This window comes from Macaca mulatta, chromosome 16, assembly GCF_049350105.2.
Source record: "Macaca mulatta isolate MMU2019108-1 chromosome 16, T2T-MMU8v2.0, whole genome shotgun sequence".
NCBI classification, from domain to species: Eukaryota; Metazoa; Chordata; class Mammalia; order Primates; family Cercopithecidae; genus Macaca; species Macaca mulatta.
In genome coordinates, this window is record NC_133421.1 from 5,998,643 (window position 1) to 6,014,467 (window position 15,825).

The 15,825-nt window shown below is 56.8% G+C and overlaps 1 protein-coding gene and 1 long non-coding RNA gene across 8 annotated transcripts in view; one reads left to right on the top strand and one right to left on the bottom strand.

Moving 5' to 3' along the window:
* The window catches only part of SPNS3 (SPNS lysolipid transporter 3, sphingosine-1-phosphate (putative)), a 57,699-nt gene extending 46,489 nt beyond the window's left edge, over positions 1-11,210 (top strand). For 5 of the 7 annotated variants that reach the window (XM_028835909.2, XM_028835912.2, XM_077969993.1 and 2 more), the window contains 4 exons: positions 1,697-1,762; positions 9,226-9,324; positions 9,410-9,581; positions 10,799-11,210. In XM_028835909.2, coding sequence (XP_028691742.2) covers positions 1,697-1,762; positions 9,226-9,324; positions 9,410-9,581; positions 10,799-10,887 — 426 coding nt within the window. In that variant the 3' untranslated portion in view covers positions 10,888-11,210. Of the gene's footprint in view, positions 1-1,696; positions 1,763-9,225; positions 9,325-9,409; positions 9,582-10,543; positions 10,664-10,798 lie in introns of all 7 variants that reach the window. The other 2 variants (XR_013405965.1, XM_077969994.1) reach the window with 2 other exon arrangements.
* On the bottom strand, positions 3,507-7,117 carry LOC144335268 (uncharacterized). Its single transcript, XR_013405997.1, has 2 exons — positions 6,970-7,117; positions 3,507-6,020 (listed from the first exon to the last, which is right to left on the bottom strand). It is a non-coding gene; the product is annotated as an uncharacterized LOC144335268 (long non-coding RNA).
* Positions 11,211-15,825: the final 4,615 nt, after the last annotated feature.

Below are 15,825 nucleotides of genomic sequence, written 5' to 3' on the forward strand. Positions count from 1 at the left end.
CACCAGAGCTGGGCCACGTTCCTGCCCCACCCAGCATGGTGGGCACATCCCAGCCCCTTGCCTCCGCTCCCGTGGGTCCCCGGCTGGTGTGGTCTTGTGGCTGTCCCGGGCCCGTCCTGATCCTGACTGTCCTTCAGGGTTCTCCCCCGTGCCACCTCCGCCCAGGGCCTCCCTGCCCATCTCGGGCTGTCCTCTGATTCCCCGGTGCTAGCCTCACCAGGCACTGTGGATGCTGGGAACCCCCCTCCCCGCAGTGGCCTCTTCACCCTCACCATGCACAGGCTATCACAGGGCGGGGGGTGGGGGGCGCCCATCAGGACATGGCTTGATGCTTGCCCTCTGGCCTGAGTTTATCTGTGAAATGGGTGTAATGACATCTGCCTTACAGGGCACCTAACCTGAGGGGTTAGACAGGATCACAAGAGAGGACAGGGCTGGTGCGTGGTGGGTGCTCGGGCGGTGGTCCTTCAGGTCCTTTGTCCCGGGTGCTCCCCCGCCACTGATCATCAGGTCTTTGGGTGCCTGAGCCTGGGCTACCCTGGGGACAGCCCCGTGATCCAGGAATGACTAATTCCACCCTTGCAATAAGCTCTTGGAAGCTTTGAGAAATGAGACTTTTTTTTTTTCTTTCTTCTTGCTGCTTCATTAAACTCTTCTTGAGTGAGGGGAATGAGGATTGTCCTAATCCCTTGGCACGAGGTGAAGGGGGGGCAGGTTCCGGGCTTGTGGTAACCAGAGGACACTGGGAGCAGAGCTGGGGGTGGGCACTGGGCGGGGGCCGTAAGCCTCATGCCCCAGGCAGGCTTTACTCAGGGTCAGCTGGTGACCCCAGACAAGCCCCGTCCTTGACCAGGCTCAGTTTGACTGTCTGCACGATGGGTGTCCCGGGCCTTGCCCACCTCCCTGTGCTGCTCCACGGGGAGGGGGATGGCCTGGAGGGGCCTTTGGTGGGGTGCCTGGGGCTGGGCACACTGGCTGGCACACAATAGGTGCCTTCTCAGTGTATACGAACTTTTGGGGAAAACAGAGGAGGGGTGGGCAATCTCCGAGCAGTCTTTTAGTCTTTGTCCTCTAAACTCTGTTTTTCTTTTCCTCTTTTTTTTTTTTTTTTTTTGAAGCGGAGTCTCACTCTATCACCCAGGCTGGAGTGCAGTGGTGTGATCTCGGCTCCCTGCAACCTCTGCCTCTTGAGTTCAAGCGATTCTCATGCCTCAGTCTCCCGAGTAGCTGGGACTACAGATGTGAGCCACCACACCCTGCTAATTTTTGTATTTTTAGTAGAGATGGGGTTTCACCATGTTGGCCAGGCTGGTCTTGAACTCCTGACCTCAAGTGATCCGCCTACCTCAGCCTCCCAAAGTGCTGGAATTACAGGCTTGAATCACTGTGCCTGGTTTAAAGTCTGTTTTCTTACCTTTAAAAGTGGCCTGGGAGGAGGCCTAGCTGCTTCCTCCTGGGCCCCAGCGAGGGGCTCCAGGGGCTGGACACTCGCCTATGGGTCCTGGCTCTGTCTACCCACCGTCAAGGCTGCTGGAACTGGAAAAATAGTTCCAGGCCTTCCTTGCTAAATCCAATAAGTTTCAACAATGCCTTTCTCTGTGGCGTCCCAGTCTCTCCCCTCCACAGGTGGGGAGCAACAGGTTGGATTAGTGACTGGGGTCTGGGAATCCTCACCGAGGCCACCCTCTGTCCACAGGTGTTCCTGGGCCTTGGGGAGCTGCTTCTGTCCTGCAACTGGGCAGTGGTTGCTGACATCCTGCTGGTAGGTGCGGGAGTCGGGGTAGGGGGCTGAGCAGGGGGAGCTAGACAGAGTCCAGCTCAGGACTGGACCTCTGCTGGTGAGCAGCTGCCTGGCAATGGCGTCAGAGACCATGCATTAGGGCACCAAAGTCATTCACGGTTACCTTGGACCAGAGGCCTCTGACACTCTCAGACGTCTCTGACCATCATCCCCATTTTGCAGATGAACAAATGGAGGTTCAGAGAAGGCAGGTGCCTGTTCCAAAGTCACACAGCCCCACCGCAGGGAGCCAGGGCTGGAACCTATGCATTTTGACTCCCTGGGCTCCCTCCCTCTTTTTTTTTTTTTTCTTTTTTTGGAGACTGAGTTTCACTCTTGTTGCCCAGGCTGGAGTGCAATAGCCCGATCTCGGCTCACTGCAACCTCCGCCTCCTGAGTTCAACTGATTCTCCTGCCTCAGCCTCCCAAGTAGCAGAGACTACAGGCACCCGCCACCATACCCGCCTAATTTTGTATTTTTAGTAGAGATGGGCTTCACCATATTGGCCAGGCTGGTCTTGAACTCCTGACCTCAGGTGATCCGCCCACTTCAGCCTCCCAAAGTGCTGGGATTACAGGTGTGAGCCACGGTGCCCGGACCCTCCCTCCTTCTTTCTGTAGCTTCTCAGCAAGCAGGCTCCTTGCCCTCCACTCTGGGGCGTGCAGACAGGATGCTATCCTTCGGGGCAGTAGCTACTGAGGCCCGCTGCGCCAGCCCACACCAACTTGTGTGTCACAGGCTGCCATGCAAGGATCAGCCCTGCCTGTAAGAGGCCTGATACTGTCTTGACCACATGACTGCTGCGTCCAGAGTCCCACATGCCCCTCCCTGAGCCACACACCCTTCGTCCAGCCTCCTTGCCTCTTTCTGGGAGGCACACAGGGAAGGACTTTGGACGCCATGAAGGGTTGTGCCTTTGTAGATAACGCAGGGCCCTGGGCCTGTGAGCGTCCCGAGAGCCTTCCTTCCACCTCCTGGCAGCCTGGCACAGTCTGGTGCTGGCCACAAGGGAACTGGACCAGCCTGGCCGTCGGCTGAGAGCTGTCCCGAGGGCAGTCCAATGTCGCGGTACCAGCCTGGATTCAGAAAACAGACCTGGCTGTCAGCCCTGGTCCTGCCACTTATGAGCTGTGTGGCCTTAGGCCAGTCACTGTGTGTCTCTGAGCCTTGGTATCCCCATGTGGAAAGTGGGGATGATAATGGCACCTGCCTTATGGATTGATGTGAGGGTGAAATGAGAAGATCCATGTGCCTGGCACAGAGAATGCTGGCTAGGATTCTTACAGCAATCCAGAATTTTCCATTTTCTCATTTTCTATCCCCCAAAGAAATCATATGGTGCCCTAGAATCTGAGTTTGAAAGGGTTATGGGCATGTATAGTCGTTTACTCTGTCAACAAACCCTGCTTGAATACTACTGTGGACGGGATGCTCACTCCCTGCCAAGATGTCTGGCCTCCCCAGCAGATCCCCTGACCCCTCCCCACGGCCCAGGCCCAGCGAGCTCGGAGAGGCCTGCCCTGCCTTTGGCTCCTGGGTGAGTGCATCAGCTGCAGGGCTGGCAGGTCCTTCCTGCCCCTCCCTCCAGACGGGAGACTTGGGCTCCAGCCCAGAGTCAGCCACAGACCTGCCGCATGGCCCTGGGCCTCAGTTTCCTTGTCTATAAAAGGGGTAATCAGCACCTGCCCGGTAGGGTGAGCGAGGCGGCCTCCAGGAACGCTCAGGGAAGGGGAAGGCATTGGCAGATGTTTTATTCATGGGATTGTCCACTTTTAGGCTCAGGGAAACTAACATCCCCCCAGCATAGCTGGTTCTCTCTGAGGTGGTCCAGACGGAGCCGCACCTGCCCCCGCAGCTTCCCTGACCTGCCCCCTACAGCGCAGCTCCCTCTTCCACATGACAGCCCCGCAGATATGTGAAGGCTGCACTGTGTCCCCCAGCGTCTGCCTTTGTAAGAATGATTAACCTGGCAGAGCCAGGCTCTTTGTGGGGTTAAAGAGGAGAGTGTGTGCTGGGGAGGGCGGGTGGGGGAAGGGGTGAAGGAGAGTTAGGGACTGGTCAGCTGCACAGTTTTACCCATCTGGGGAGCTGCCCAGGGAGCCGGCTGGACAGGAGCCAGCCCACCTCAGGGCTCCCCATGGTCCTTCCTTGGCTTAGAGGCCTCCAGCCCCAACGCTTTGCAAGGTCCACCGCCCCAGAGCCTGCCGCCCCCTTCCCTGCCTTCCCACCCTCCTGGAGCCCTGCGGCCAAAGATGCCTTTCGGCCTTTGGGGGTCAGAGCTGAGCAATCCTTGTAGCCCCTGTAGTTCAGCTCCTCCATGTTGCTGCTTCCTCCCTGTGAAGGCCGGTGGAGGGGGAGCCCTTCTGTGCAGTGGAGGGGCAGATGCCAGCTTGGAGCAGGGTGAGGAGGGTGAGGAAGGGGAAGCAGGACACCGAGGGTAGACAATTCCTTGGGGAGCTGAGTTGGCAGGAGCAAAGGGCATGGTAGCTGGAGTTGGCAGAAGATCCCGGGAAGCTGGCATTGCTTTTCTGCTTTTCAAGACGGGAGGCCAGAACAGCCTCCAGGGAGCAGGGAGGGGCAAGCAGGAGGAAAGAGGGGGCCCTGTTCGAGGGTGAGCTGAGGGTGGGATCCAGCGCTGGTGGAGGAGGTAGCCTCCCAGCAGAGCAGGGGCAGGAAGTGTGTGGGGACAGGGCCTGTGGCAGGAAGTAGAGGAAGGTCCCCTTTGCCGGCCGGCACTTGCTCCTGAGACAGGAGATCGGCTTCTCTTTCCGCAGGGGCCCAGGGAAGGAGGAAGCCTTAGGGTGTATGTGAACAGGGGCCACAGAACAAGGGAGCAGGGAGCGAAGGGCAGGGCACAGTCATGTGAACGGCTTTCAGTAGCCAAGAAAGCCACAGAGGGCTGATAGGAAAATGAGTGGAAACTGCAGGTGTCTGGGAGGTTGGAGCCTGTGGGGGGGTCAGAGAGCAGAGGGCAGCAGAGCCCAGGCTCAAGGACTCTGCAGCAGCCCATCTGCTTCCGCTTCTAGCCCAGCTCCTCACTAGCTGTGTGGCCCTGGCCAAGTGACTGAACCTCTCTGGGTCTTGGTTTGCTCACCTGTCCAATAGATAGAGCGGTGGCAACCACCAATGACACCCCAGGCTATAAGGATAGAATGAATTCACTCCTGTGTCCTATAGATTCCTGAGTGGGTGTGTGGGCCCCGCTGACTTCCAGATCATCCATTCCTCGGGACACTCCTCTTTTTTTTGCATTTGAGACAGAGTCTCTCACTGTCGCCAGGCTGGAGTGCAGTGGCGTGATCTCGGCTCACTGCAACCTCTGCTTGCTGGGTTCAAGCTATTCTCCTGCCTCAGCCTCCCAAGTAGTTGGGATTGCAGGTGTGCACCACCATGCCCAGCTAATTTTTGTATTTTAGTAGAGACAGGGTTCACCATGTTGGCCAGGATGGTCTTGATCTCTTGACCTCGTGATCCGCCCCCCTCAGGCTCCCAATGTGCTGGGATTACAGGCGTGAGCCGCTGCGCCTGGCAGGGATACTGCTCTCTTTGATGCAATCTCCACAATGGGGAGAATCCAGGTTCTCTCTGGAGAAGGGACCTCAGGGGCTCTCTGGTCCAGTGGCTTGAAGACATCACTGTACATGAGAGTCAGGTTTGAGGGAGCTTGTTACAAACCCCGATTCCAGGCCCTGTGTCCTCCAAGTCCATGCTGGGGTCCAGGGACCAGTGTTTCTGATGAACTTCCCAAGTGATCCTGCCATCGCATTCCGTAGAGCACATTTTGAGGACGCTGGTCTCGCATCGCAAGCTTGCCAGTCCATAAATGCTTTGCCAAATTCCAGCCATCCCCTTGTTCACATACACCTCCCGGGAGTTCATTCCGCACGCCTCGGGCAGCGCCTGCCTCTCGGGGGGCTTTCTTTCTTTTTTTTTTTTTTTTTTTTTTGAGACGGAGTCTTGCTCTGTCGCCCAGGCTGGAGTGCAGTGGCCGGATCTCAGCTCACTGCAAGCTCCGCCTCCCGGGTTCACGCCATTCTCCTGCCTCAGCCGCCGGAGTAGCTGGGACTACAGGCGCCCGCCACCACGCCCGGCTAATTTTTTGTATTTTTAGTAGAGACGGGGTTTCACCGTGTTAGCCAGGATGGTCTCGATCTCCTGACCTTGTGATCCGCCCGTCTCGGCCTCCCAAAGTGCTGGGATTACAGGCTTGAGCCACCGTGCCCGGCCTCGGGGGGCTTTCTGTTGGTGAAAATGATTCGGCTCAGTCACAGCCAAGACCCACCTCTGCCAGCCTCGCCTTAGCCCCGCTGGGCCGCAGAGGGCCCTGCTCCCTGGAGACTGAGATTATGTCCCCTGAACCTGCATCTCCTCAGGCAGAGCTCCCTGCCTCCCCACACCTAGTCATGGGGGCTCCTCCCAGCCCTGCTGTCTGTCGCGGCCCCACTCAGGATGGCCCAGAGCCAGCTCACCCCAACCCCTCTCCAGGCAGGGGACGGTGTAAGCCAAGGTGTGGAGGGAGGATCCTGGGAGCACGATCTCTGGATCCCAAACAGTGTGGGGGCTAGAGAAGGAGGGGGCTCAGTTCCTCTTTCTCAGGCCTGTACTCTGGGGTCCTGCAATCCAGCCACAGGCTCATCTCCCACCCCTCAGCAGACGTCCCCACATTTCCCCGGAGAGTTGTCACCTCTGGGTTCTCCCCCTGCCCCAGGTTTCAACGCTTCCCTGCTCAGCCTCTGCCCCCCAGGTAGCTGTCAGCTCACTGGCCTGTCTCACCCTCCCAGGGGTGTTTGGGGGCGAGGCCTGAGTGGGGGTGCAGGAGGCAGGCTGCCCGGGGAGTCTGCACCTGGTGGCTGCCGCTCTGACTTTCTGCAAGCCCTTGGTTGGCCCCGGTTTAGCCCTGGGCTCTAAAGGGAACAGCCCTTCTAAGAAGGGAGAGCCACAAACAGAGGTGTTTTTGTCTCAGAATAGAGTGAGCCTGGATTTTTGGGAACCCAAAGCCTCTTATTTCTGAAATTACCCCCTGGGCTCTCCAGCTTCTGTGGGGCCCAGTCTCGGCTGCTGGCTGCATGGAGACAACGCGGACTTGGAACAGGCTGGGGGAGACCCACCTCCCTCGTCACTGGCAGCAGCGACAGAGCTGGGCCCAGTAGGTTGGGGTTCCTGGGAGAGGAGGAAACGGCCACCCTACCTGGACCTTACTGTGGGGGTCCCAGCAGCCCCAGCCTCCATGTGGACCTTTTTGGACATTCAGGTTCCTCCCTCCGGGAAGCCTCAACTGCCTTCCTGGAGCCACCAGTGAGTAATTACATAATTATAGGGTGAGAAGGAAGTCCTTGGGGAAGGTGCAAAGCTGTTGGTCAGTTCCTTCTCAGGCCTGTTGGCAGATCCCGGTGATGGCAAGAGGCCCGGTTTCTCTCGCCACCTGCGCAGGGTGGCTCAGTGCCAGTGACCCTGGGACCAGACAGTCACCACAGTGACTCCCGCCCTCTGCCCTGCCCACCACAAAACCCCCTGCATCTGCCCCCTGGGGTTCTGGAATGCAGAGATCCTGTCCCTGGGATCCTCCGTCCACACCTTTGCTTACACTGTCCCCTGCCTGGAATGCCTTTCCCCGTCTCTTTGCCAATTACTCTGCCATCCGTTTACAGGGCTAGCAATGAACTTGTCCTCCTCATCTTTCTCTTGGATTTCTGAATGCTCTATTACAAATGCACAAATATTGCTGGAAACACCGGCTCCTCCTTGCCCATCATAGCAGAGTGGTCAAAAGGCCAGGTCCTGGAGGGAGAAGGCCTGGGATCCTATCTCAGTCCTGTTATTTCAGGCTGGGTGACCTTGGGCAAGTCACTTGCCCTCCCTGTGGAGGTTTTTCTCATCTGTACAATGCAGGTGGTCATCGTATCTCCCTCATGGGTTGTTCAAGTTGATGTATAAAATGCATACAGCAAGCATTCAATAAATGTTGGCAGTTATTATTTTATTATTTTTTTTTTTGAGACAGGATCTTGCTCTGTCACTCAGTCTGGAATGCAGTGGTGCCACCTCGGCTCACTACAACCTCCACCTCCCAGGTTCGAGCGATTCTCCTGTCACTCAGTCTGGAATGCAGTGGTGCCACCTCGGCTCACTACAACCTCCACCTCCCAGGTTCGAGCGATAATCCCGAGTAGCTGGGATTACAGGTGCACACCACCACGCCCGGCTAATTTTTGTATTTTTAGTAGAGACGGGGTTTCACCATGTTGGCCAGGATGGTCTCGAACTCCTGACCTCAATTGATCCACCTGCCTTGGCCTCCCAAAGTGCTGGGATGATAGGCTTGAGCCCCTGTGCCCAGCTAATATTGATGATTACTAACTCATGGCCTCAGATCATGGACACCTAGGTCTTGGGGATAAGGCTACAGGGTGGTAAGCTCCCCTGTGGCTGTCCAGCTGGGTTCATGTGACCATGGTCTCAGCTTGAATCCCCTCCCCCTCCCTCCTTCCACTCCCTGCTGTAGGCCTGGGTTCTGGCAGAGTTTCTCCTGGGCATAGTCTCCCAGATGGATCTACTTGACTTATTTTGTTGGCAGACTTTCAGCTAGTCGCCTCTGTGCCTGGTACCTCGCTGCACCCAGGGACCCCAAGAGAAATCAAAGGCCTTTGTTGCCCACACACCATAGCGAATACGGGGAGGTGGACAGAGAAAGGGCCCCTCCCAGTTCTGGGTGACATGAGTTCAGTTAGGGGTGTGCATAGGAGTTGCGGGAGCTCAGGGCAGGTACCTGAACTCTGAGAGGGCTTCACAGAGGAGGTGACCCAAATGCAAGTCCTAAATGACAAATAGAGATGCTCCAGCTGGACCAGAGGATGGAAGGCATGCCAGGCAGAAGACGCCTCAAAGTGCTGGGATTACAGAAGTGAGCCACCGTGCCCGGCCCAGTGTTCATCTTCTTAACGTTCTCAGCCTCGTCCGTCGAGTTGTGCGGGCTTCTCCAGCAAGGCTGCTTTGGTCTCTGCCCCAGGGGCCCTGCGGCTCCTGAGAGGACTGAGCCCTCCGTACCACCCTTGCCCAATTGCCCGCACATGCAGACACCTGGCATGCACCTGCTCTTCTCCCCGCCCGCCTGCACTGCTGTGTCCTGGGCCCCTGAGCTGGGATACCCCACCCCCTTTCACTGTGGTCACAGTCATGCCTGGTTCCTTCCCATTTCAAGAGCAAACTCTCAAGAGGGGTGGCCCTGATCGGGGGACTTGGCACCCCCATCCTCGGGCACTGGAGAAGCTTCAGATGGGCCTGATGTTCTGGGGTGGGACTTTAGACCTTGGGGGTTGCCGACTCCCTCCCATCCCACTCACCTGAATGGCCTGTCACTCCTCCAGGCAGGTCCTTGGCAGGTGGGGAACAGGAGGCAAGGGTGCCCTCACTTGGGGTGCCCCCCTGCTGTGCCTATGTTTTTCAGTCTGTGGTGGTGCCCAGGTGCCGGGGGACAGCAGAGGCACTTCAGATCACAGTGGGCCACATCCTGGGAGACGCTGGCAGCCCCTATCTCACAGGACTTGTAAGACGTGTCTGCGTGTGTGGGGTGGGGAGGGTCTGGGGGCCAGCCTGGTGGGCCTGGCAGACCCACCCCTTCTCCTCCACAGATCTCTAGTGTCCTGCGGGCCAGGCGCCCTGACTCCTACCTGCAGCGCTTCCTCAGCCTGCAGCAGAGCTTCCTGTGCTGCACCTTCGTCATTGCCCTGGGGGGCGGCTGCTTCCTGCTGACTGCACTGTACCTGGAGAGAGATGAGGCCCGGGCCTGGCAGCCTGGCACAGGTACCCTACCCCTTGCACCAGGCCCGGCTCAGGGCTGGACACGCTAGGGGCAGACAGCACTGGCCACCCCCCGAACCCCTGGCCAGTTTGTTTGTTTACTCATTCAGAAATGCTTAGTACACCCCTGCTATGTACCAGGGAAGGTTGCAGAGGCTGGGGAGGGAAAGAATGAGGCCCCTGTAGAAACTGACACTGTAGTTGGTGAAGACAGACCAGAAACAGAAAAAGTAAAGATATAGCATGTTCACGGCGACGAGTGCTATGGAGAGATATAAAGCAGGAAAGGAAGGAGACAGGGGCCGGGCACAGTGGCTCACACCTATAATCCCAGTACTTTGGGAGGCCGAGGTGGGCGGATCACAAGGTCAGGAGTTCAAGACCAGCCTGGGCAACATGGTGAAGCCCTGTCTCTACTAAAAGTACAAAAATTAGCCAGGTGTGGTGGCACACAGCTGTAGTCCCAGCTACTCAGGAGGCTGAGGCAGGAGAATCGCTTGAACCCGGGAGGTGGAGGTGATAGTGAGCTGAGATCTCGCCATCTCGCCACTGCACTCCAGCCTGGACAACAAAGTGAGACTGTCTCAAAAAAAAAAAAAAAAAAAAAGGGGGGACAGGTGGGTGCAGGTTACAAGGATCCCCACTGCGCAGGTGACATTAGAGCAAAGATCTGGAGGAAGCGAGGGAGTGAGCCGTCCAGCGACCGGGGGGGAAGACGCTCCTGGCAGTGGGGACAGCCAGTGCAAAGGCCCTGCCACGGGATTGTATGCACCTGATGTGTTTGAGGATCAGCCAGGAGGCCAGTGCGGCTGCGGCAGGAGCAAGAGGGACAGTGGTAGGGGTGAGGGATACAGGGCCAGAGCAGGGGGTCCTTGTAAAGACTGTGGCTTTCGCTCGGAGTGAGGCGGGAGCTGCCGTGGGGCTTCCAGGAGAGGAGCACTGAGGTGGTCTGATTGATGTCAAAGCGTCGCCCTGGCTGCCGTGTTGAGAACAGACTGGTCAGCGATGAAGCTGAGAGGCATAGCCGACAGCCGACTCCCCTTCCAGGGGACAGTGGTGCTAAGACCACGCCAGTGGCATTGAAGGTGATGACGAGGGGTTGGATCTGGAAGGTATTTTGCACTGGGGACAGAGAGGATTTCCTGACAGCCCGTTCCCAGGCCTGGTCCCAAAGCACCTTCTGCATCCTTTGGGCAGGCTGAGCATCTTTCCTCCTGCAGGGACCCCAGACAGCAAGGATGTGGACAGCAACGACCTGGAGAGACAAGGCCTGCTTTCGGGCACCGCTGCCTCCACAGAGGAGCCCTGAGGTCCCTGCCTGCACTTGCCCTGCCTGCCAGCCTCCCGTTGGACCCCACAGTAGCTGTGCCTCGATTCCTCTTTGGCTGTCCTCGGGGACTCCGGCTGAGGCGCGTCTGCCACTTTTGCATTCCCGGCTGGAGAGCTGGCAGGACCCTGTGGCTGGGCTACGAATGGAGCTGTCAGCACTCTGCGTGGGAAGCCTGGGCCTGTGCCTGTGCCCCACTCAAGGCTGCCCCAGCCTGGGTTCCCCAGCCTGGCTGCTGCTGGGCGCTGAATAAAGCGAGGCCAGTACAAAGCCTATGGCTTTCAGGCCTGTAGACAGCCCTGTTATTTATAGCCTCTTGTGCCTCTGCTGGAGGGGAAGGGGGAGAGGACGGATGGGCGGTCCAGGCCAAGGATGCAGGGCTGCCCTAAAGTAGGGAAGCTGAGGGGGTGGCTCAGCATGGGTCTCTAGGGGTCCTCAGCCTGGACCTCCCACTCTGACCCAGCTTCTCCATTCTGCAAAGTCATGGGCACTGGGCACCCTCTGCGTGATTCCACTCTGTTTTGTTTTTTGTTTTGTTTTGTTTTGTTTTGCTTTTGAGATGGAGTTTCACTCTTGTCCAGGCTGGAGAGCAATGGCACAATCTCGGATCATTGCAACCTCCGCCTCCTGGGTTTAAGCGATTCTTCTGCCTCAGCCTACCAAGTAGCTGGGATTACAGGCGTGCGCCACCATGCCCAGCTAATTTTTGTATTTTTAGTAGAGATGGGGTTTCACCATGTTGGCCAGGCTGGTCTTGACCTCCTGACCTCAGGTGATCTGCCCACCTCGGCCTCCCAAAGTGCTGGGATTATAGGCATGAGCCACCGTGCCCGGCCCACTCCACCCTTTGAACAAAATGTGGGGGCTGAATCTTGCTCTTGGAGATGAGTTTCCACTTGGGCGCTGGTGTGGGGATGTGGCTCCAAGTTCCAGGGAACCACACAGAGGAGCACCCACGCCTACACAGACGTGGGCGCAGCTGCTCCAGAACCCTGCTGAGGACTTGAGTGGCCGTGCAGGGATCCTCCTGGCCTGCCCGGTTCTGTACCCCCAGCCTTCCCGGGGCCCACGCTCTGACCCCAGCACAGCCTGTGGGGAGGGCTGGCTCTGCGGGGCCCACGCTTGCCACTGGGTTCAGAGCAGCTGGGCTCAGCGGGCCCTGTGGGAGATCGACAGCTTCCAGGCGGGCAGCAGTGGGAAGGCTTGTTCTCATGTTCTTTCCGCCTCCCCTGGTGCCCAGCCAGGCATCACTTGCTCACTCACTGATGGCCACCTTCGCTGTGCCAGGCTGTGCCTGTCTCCCAGCAACTGCGGGCAGAGCAGCGACTGAGACTCCTGCACAGCCCCTGATGCTTGCTTGCTCTGTCCCTGCCTTCTGTGGGGTGCCCCCCAGCCCTCCCTGTTGGCTGCAACAGGCCCCAGGAGCAGGGCTCTCCAGCTCAGCCCCCACCTACACCACAGCCAGCCCTCCCTGCAGGCTAGCCAGGCCCTTGACCATGACTCAATGCTTGGAGCTCATGCAACAGGCGGCCGTTGAAGTTACAAGGTAAAAGATCTGTGAGAATATTTTGTTTTCCTGAGAAGGAGGCAGCAACTGGGTGGGAGCCAGGATGCCACGGTCCCTGTCGACACTCACTGGCTGTGTGACCTAGGTGGCTCCCGGACTCCCTGAGGGCCGCTGACTCCCTGGCTGTGTCTGGGAGGTGTGCTGACGTGGCTTTCTAACCTGGGCATGTGATTCGCACAGGCTGGGTCTAGACCCACAGAGGCCCAGCTCCAGGGTCTGAACCTTCCTCCCAACAGCCCCAGGGAGGGCCCTTGTGAGGCGAGGCTCCCAGAAAATGAGTGACGGCTGCCCAAGGGTCAGAACACTCGGCTGGGCACGGCAACTCACGCCTGTAATCCCAACACTTTGGGAGGCAGAGGCTGGTGTATTGCTTGAGGTCAGGAGTTCAAGACCAGCCTGGGCAACATGGTGAAACCCCATCTCTGCCAAAAAATACAAAAACTTAGCTGGACGTGGTGGCCCGCATCTGTGGTCCCAGCTCTGGGAGGCTGAGGTGGGAGGATCGCTTGATCCCGAGGGTGGGGCATGGAGTTTGTCGTGAAGGAAGATGGCACCACTGCACTCCAGCCTGGGTGACACAGTGAGACTTTGTCTTAAAAAAAAAAACAAAAACAAGCAAACAAAAAACACCAGCCACCACCTCCCCACCCAGAGTCCAGTACAGGAAGAACAGGAACCTCGTTCGTGCCCACTCTACAAACATGCATTGGTATCAGTGAGTGCCCATAGGGGTGTCCAGCAATGAATCAGACTCCAACCCTGCCCTTGGACCTCACAGCCCACAGCGGGACAGGCAAGTGCAGCACACCTATGGGCAGAGTAAGGGCTTCCGTGCCCCAGAAGCCTTCAAGGATGTGGCTTTGCAGGTGGTAATGAGGTGGGGGGGAAGGGAATTCTAGGGGCAGGGGATGGACCCACAAAGAGGGGGAGGGCGGGGGCAGAAGATATGCAATGAGTTATGGAGGGGTGCGGTGTGGCCAGAGAGGAGGGTGCGTGTGTCATTGAGCGGGGAGAGGAAGCGAGAGGCTGTCTGGGATCAGAGGGGTTTCAGATGCAGGTCGAGGAGCTGGGGCTTTAATCCTATAATCCAAGGTAGTTTCTTATGACTCAAGTGCATTCTGATATTTGGGTTGCTGGGCAGGGCAAGGCGGTGCTCTCCAAGGCTGAGCCACACGAGATGCCCAGCTGGGAGTTCATAGGAAGCTATTGTCTAAAGTGGCTTGGGGCAGAGTGGGAGCTCTGCGGCTGGTGGACGCAGCGAGTGACGGAGACCAGTATCTCCTCTGCAGCCAACCCAGACTCCCACCTCCTGCCTCTTTGGGGCCAGTCCTGGTGGGTCGAGGTTACAATAACAGCCTGGGGGAACCCAGTCACTCAGGCTAGAGTGGAGTCTGGTAAACGAACACATCTTCCTTGCCTAAAAGGGCCCTTGTTGGGTAATCTCAGCCACTAATACTCTGGACTTGTTTGTTGGGAATGTCAACAGGAGGAAAAATGCTGCTCAGCAGGATGAGTCCTTAAGCCTGACCTGGCTCTCTTTATGTGTTAATTGCTCTTTCCAGACATACCCTGCATTCCAGCTGCCAGGTAGTATCCACGCATGGAGGTGTGTCTGTGTGCGTGTGCCTATGCCTGTGTGAGCATCACCATGTTTGTGTGTGGCCACGTGGGGGTATGCTAGCTACCGGAACCAATACCAATAGGTATTAGTAAAGCTTTTTTTTTTTTTTTTTTGAGATGGAGTTTTGCTCTTGTTGCCCAGGCTGGAGTACAATGGTGTGATCTCAGCTCACTGAAACCTTGGCCTCACAGGTTCAAGAGATTCTCCTGCCTCAGCCTCCCGAGTAGCTGGGATTACAGGACCACTCCACCACACCCAGCTTTTTTTTTTTTTGAGACAGAATTTCACTCTTGTTGCCCAGGCTGGAGTGCAATGGTGCAATCTCAGCTCACTGCCACCTCCGCCTCCCAGGTTCAAGCGATTATCCTTCCTCGGCCTTCCAAGTAGCTGGGATTACAGGCATCCACCAGGCCCAGCTAATTTTGTATTTTTAATTGAGATGTGGTTTCTCCATTGGTCAGGCTAGTCTCGAACTCCCAACCTCAGGTAATCCACCTGCCTTGGCCTCCCAAACTGCTGGGATTACAAGCATGAGCCACTGTGCCCAGCCTTAATTTTTCATATTTTTAGTAGAGACAGGGTTTTGCCACGTTGACCAGGATGGTCTCGAACTCTTGAGCTCAGGCAATCCACCTGCCTCAGCCTCCCAAAGTACTAGAATTACAGGTGTGAGCCACCATGCCTGGCCTAAAAGCTCTTTTTCCACGTCGTTCTGAAGGTTGAGGGGGTTGAACCTGTGTGTCTGGATTCCCATACCCTAACCCTGGCTTGTTCCTCTGCCACCCCAAATATCGGTCTGTCTGTTTCATTCCCTGAAGTGTTTGACTTTCCTTTGTGCCTTGGTGGGCTTGGGAAGTTGTTTAATCTAATGCAGCCTCTACAGACAAAGCTGGCAGCAGGCAGCCGGAGTTTCCGGGAGTCATGATTTATCTCAACGCAGAGAGGTGTGTGACTGCGTGTACTCCTGTGGACCATATCAGTTTGGGTTGTGGGGTTGTATGCAACAGAAACAGACTGACGACCTTTACCAGGCAAAGGATGCATTGAAAGCACATCAGGAACTCAAAGACTTGATGAGAAGGTTGGAGATTCAGGAGCCAGGGTTCCTGGGCCATATTATTTTGGGGTCTGTGCCAGAACTCCAGATATTTTATCCCTATTCTTTTGCCACCCTCCTCAAGATTTAAAGTCTTGGGCAAGAGATTCCAGTTGGGTTAGCTTGGATTCTATGCCCATGCCTTGATTTATAACCCCATTAAGATCAGCAGACCAGGGTGCTGTTAGGAAGAGGAAGGAAGTCTCAGCACCAAAACAAAATGAAACAGGAATTACAACAAGATGACTGGCTGGGCACGGTGGCTCACGCCTGTAATCCCAGCACTTTGGGAGGCCGAGGCGGGCGGATCACCTGAGGTCAGGAGTTCAAGACCAGCCTAGCCAACATGGAGAAACCCCGTCTCTACTAAAAATACAAAAATTAGCCGGGCTTGGTGGTGTGTGCCTATAATCCCAGCTACTTGGGAGGCTGAAGCAGGAGAATCGCTTGAACCCGGGAGGCAGACGTTGTAGTGAGCCAAGATCGTGCCATTGCGCTCCCGCCTGGGCAACAAGAGTGAAACTCTGTCTTAAAAAGAAAAAAAAAAAAAAAGAAGAAAGAAAACAAGACGACCGAAAACGAAAACAAAGGTAGCATCCACTACAATATCTTGGGCAGGCCAGTGGCATCTCTGAG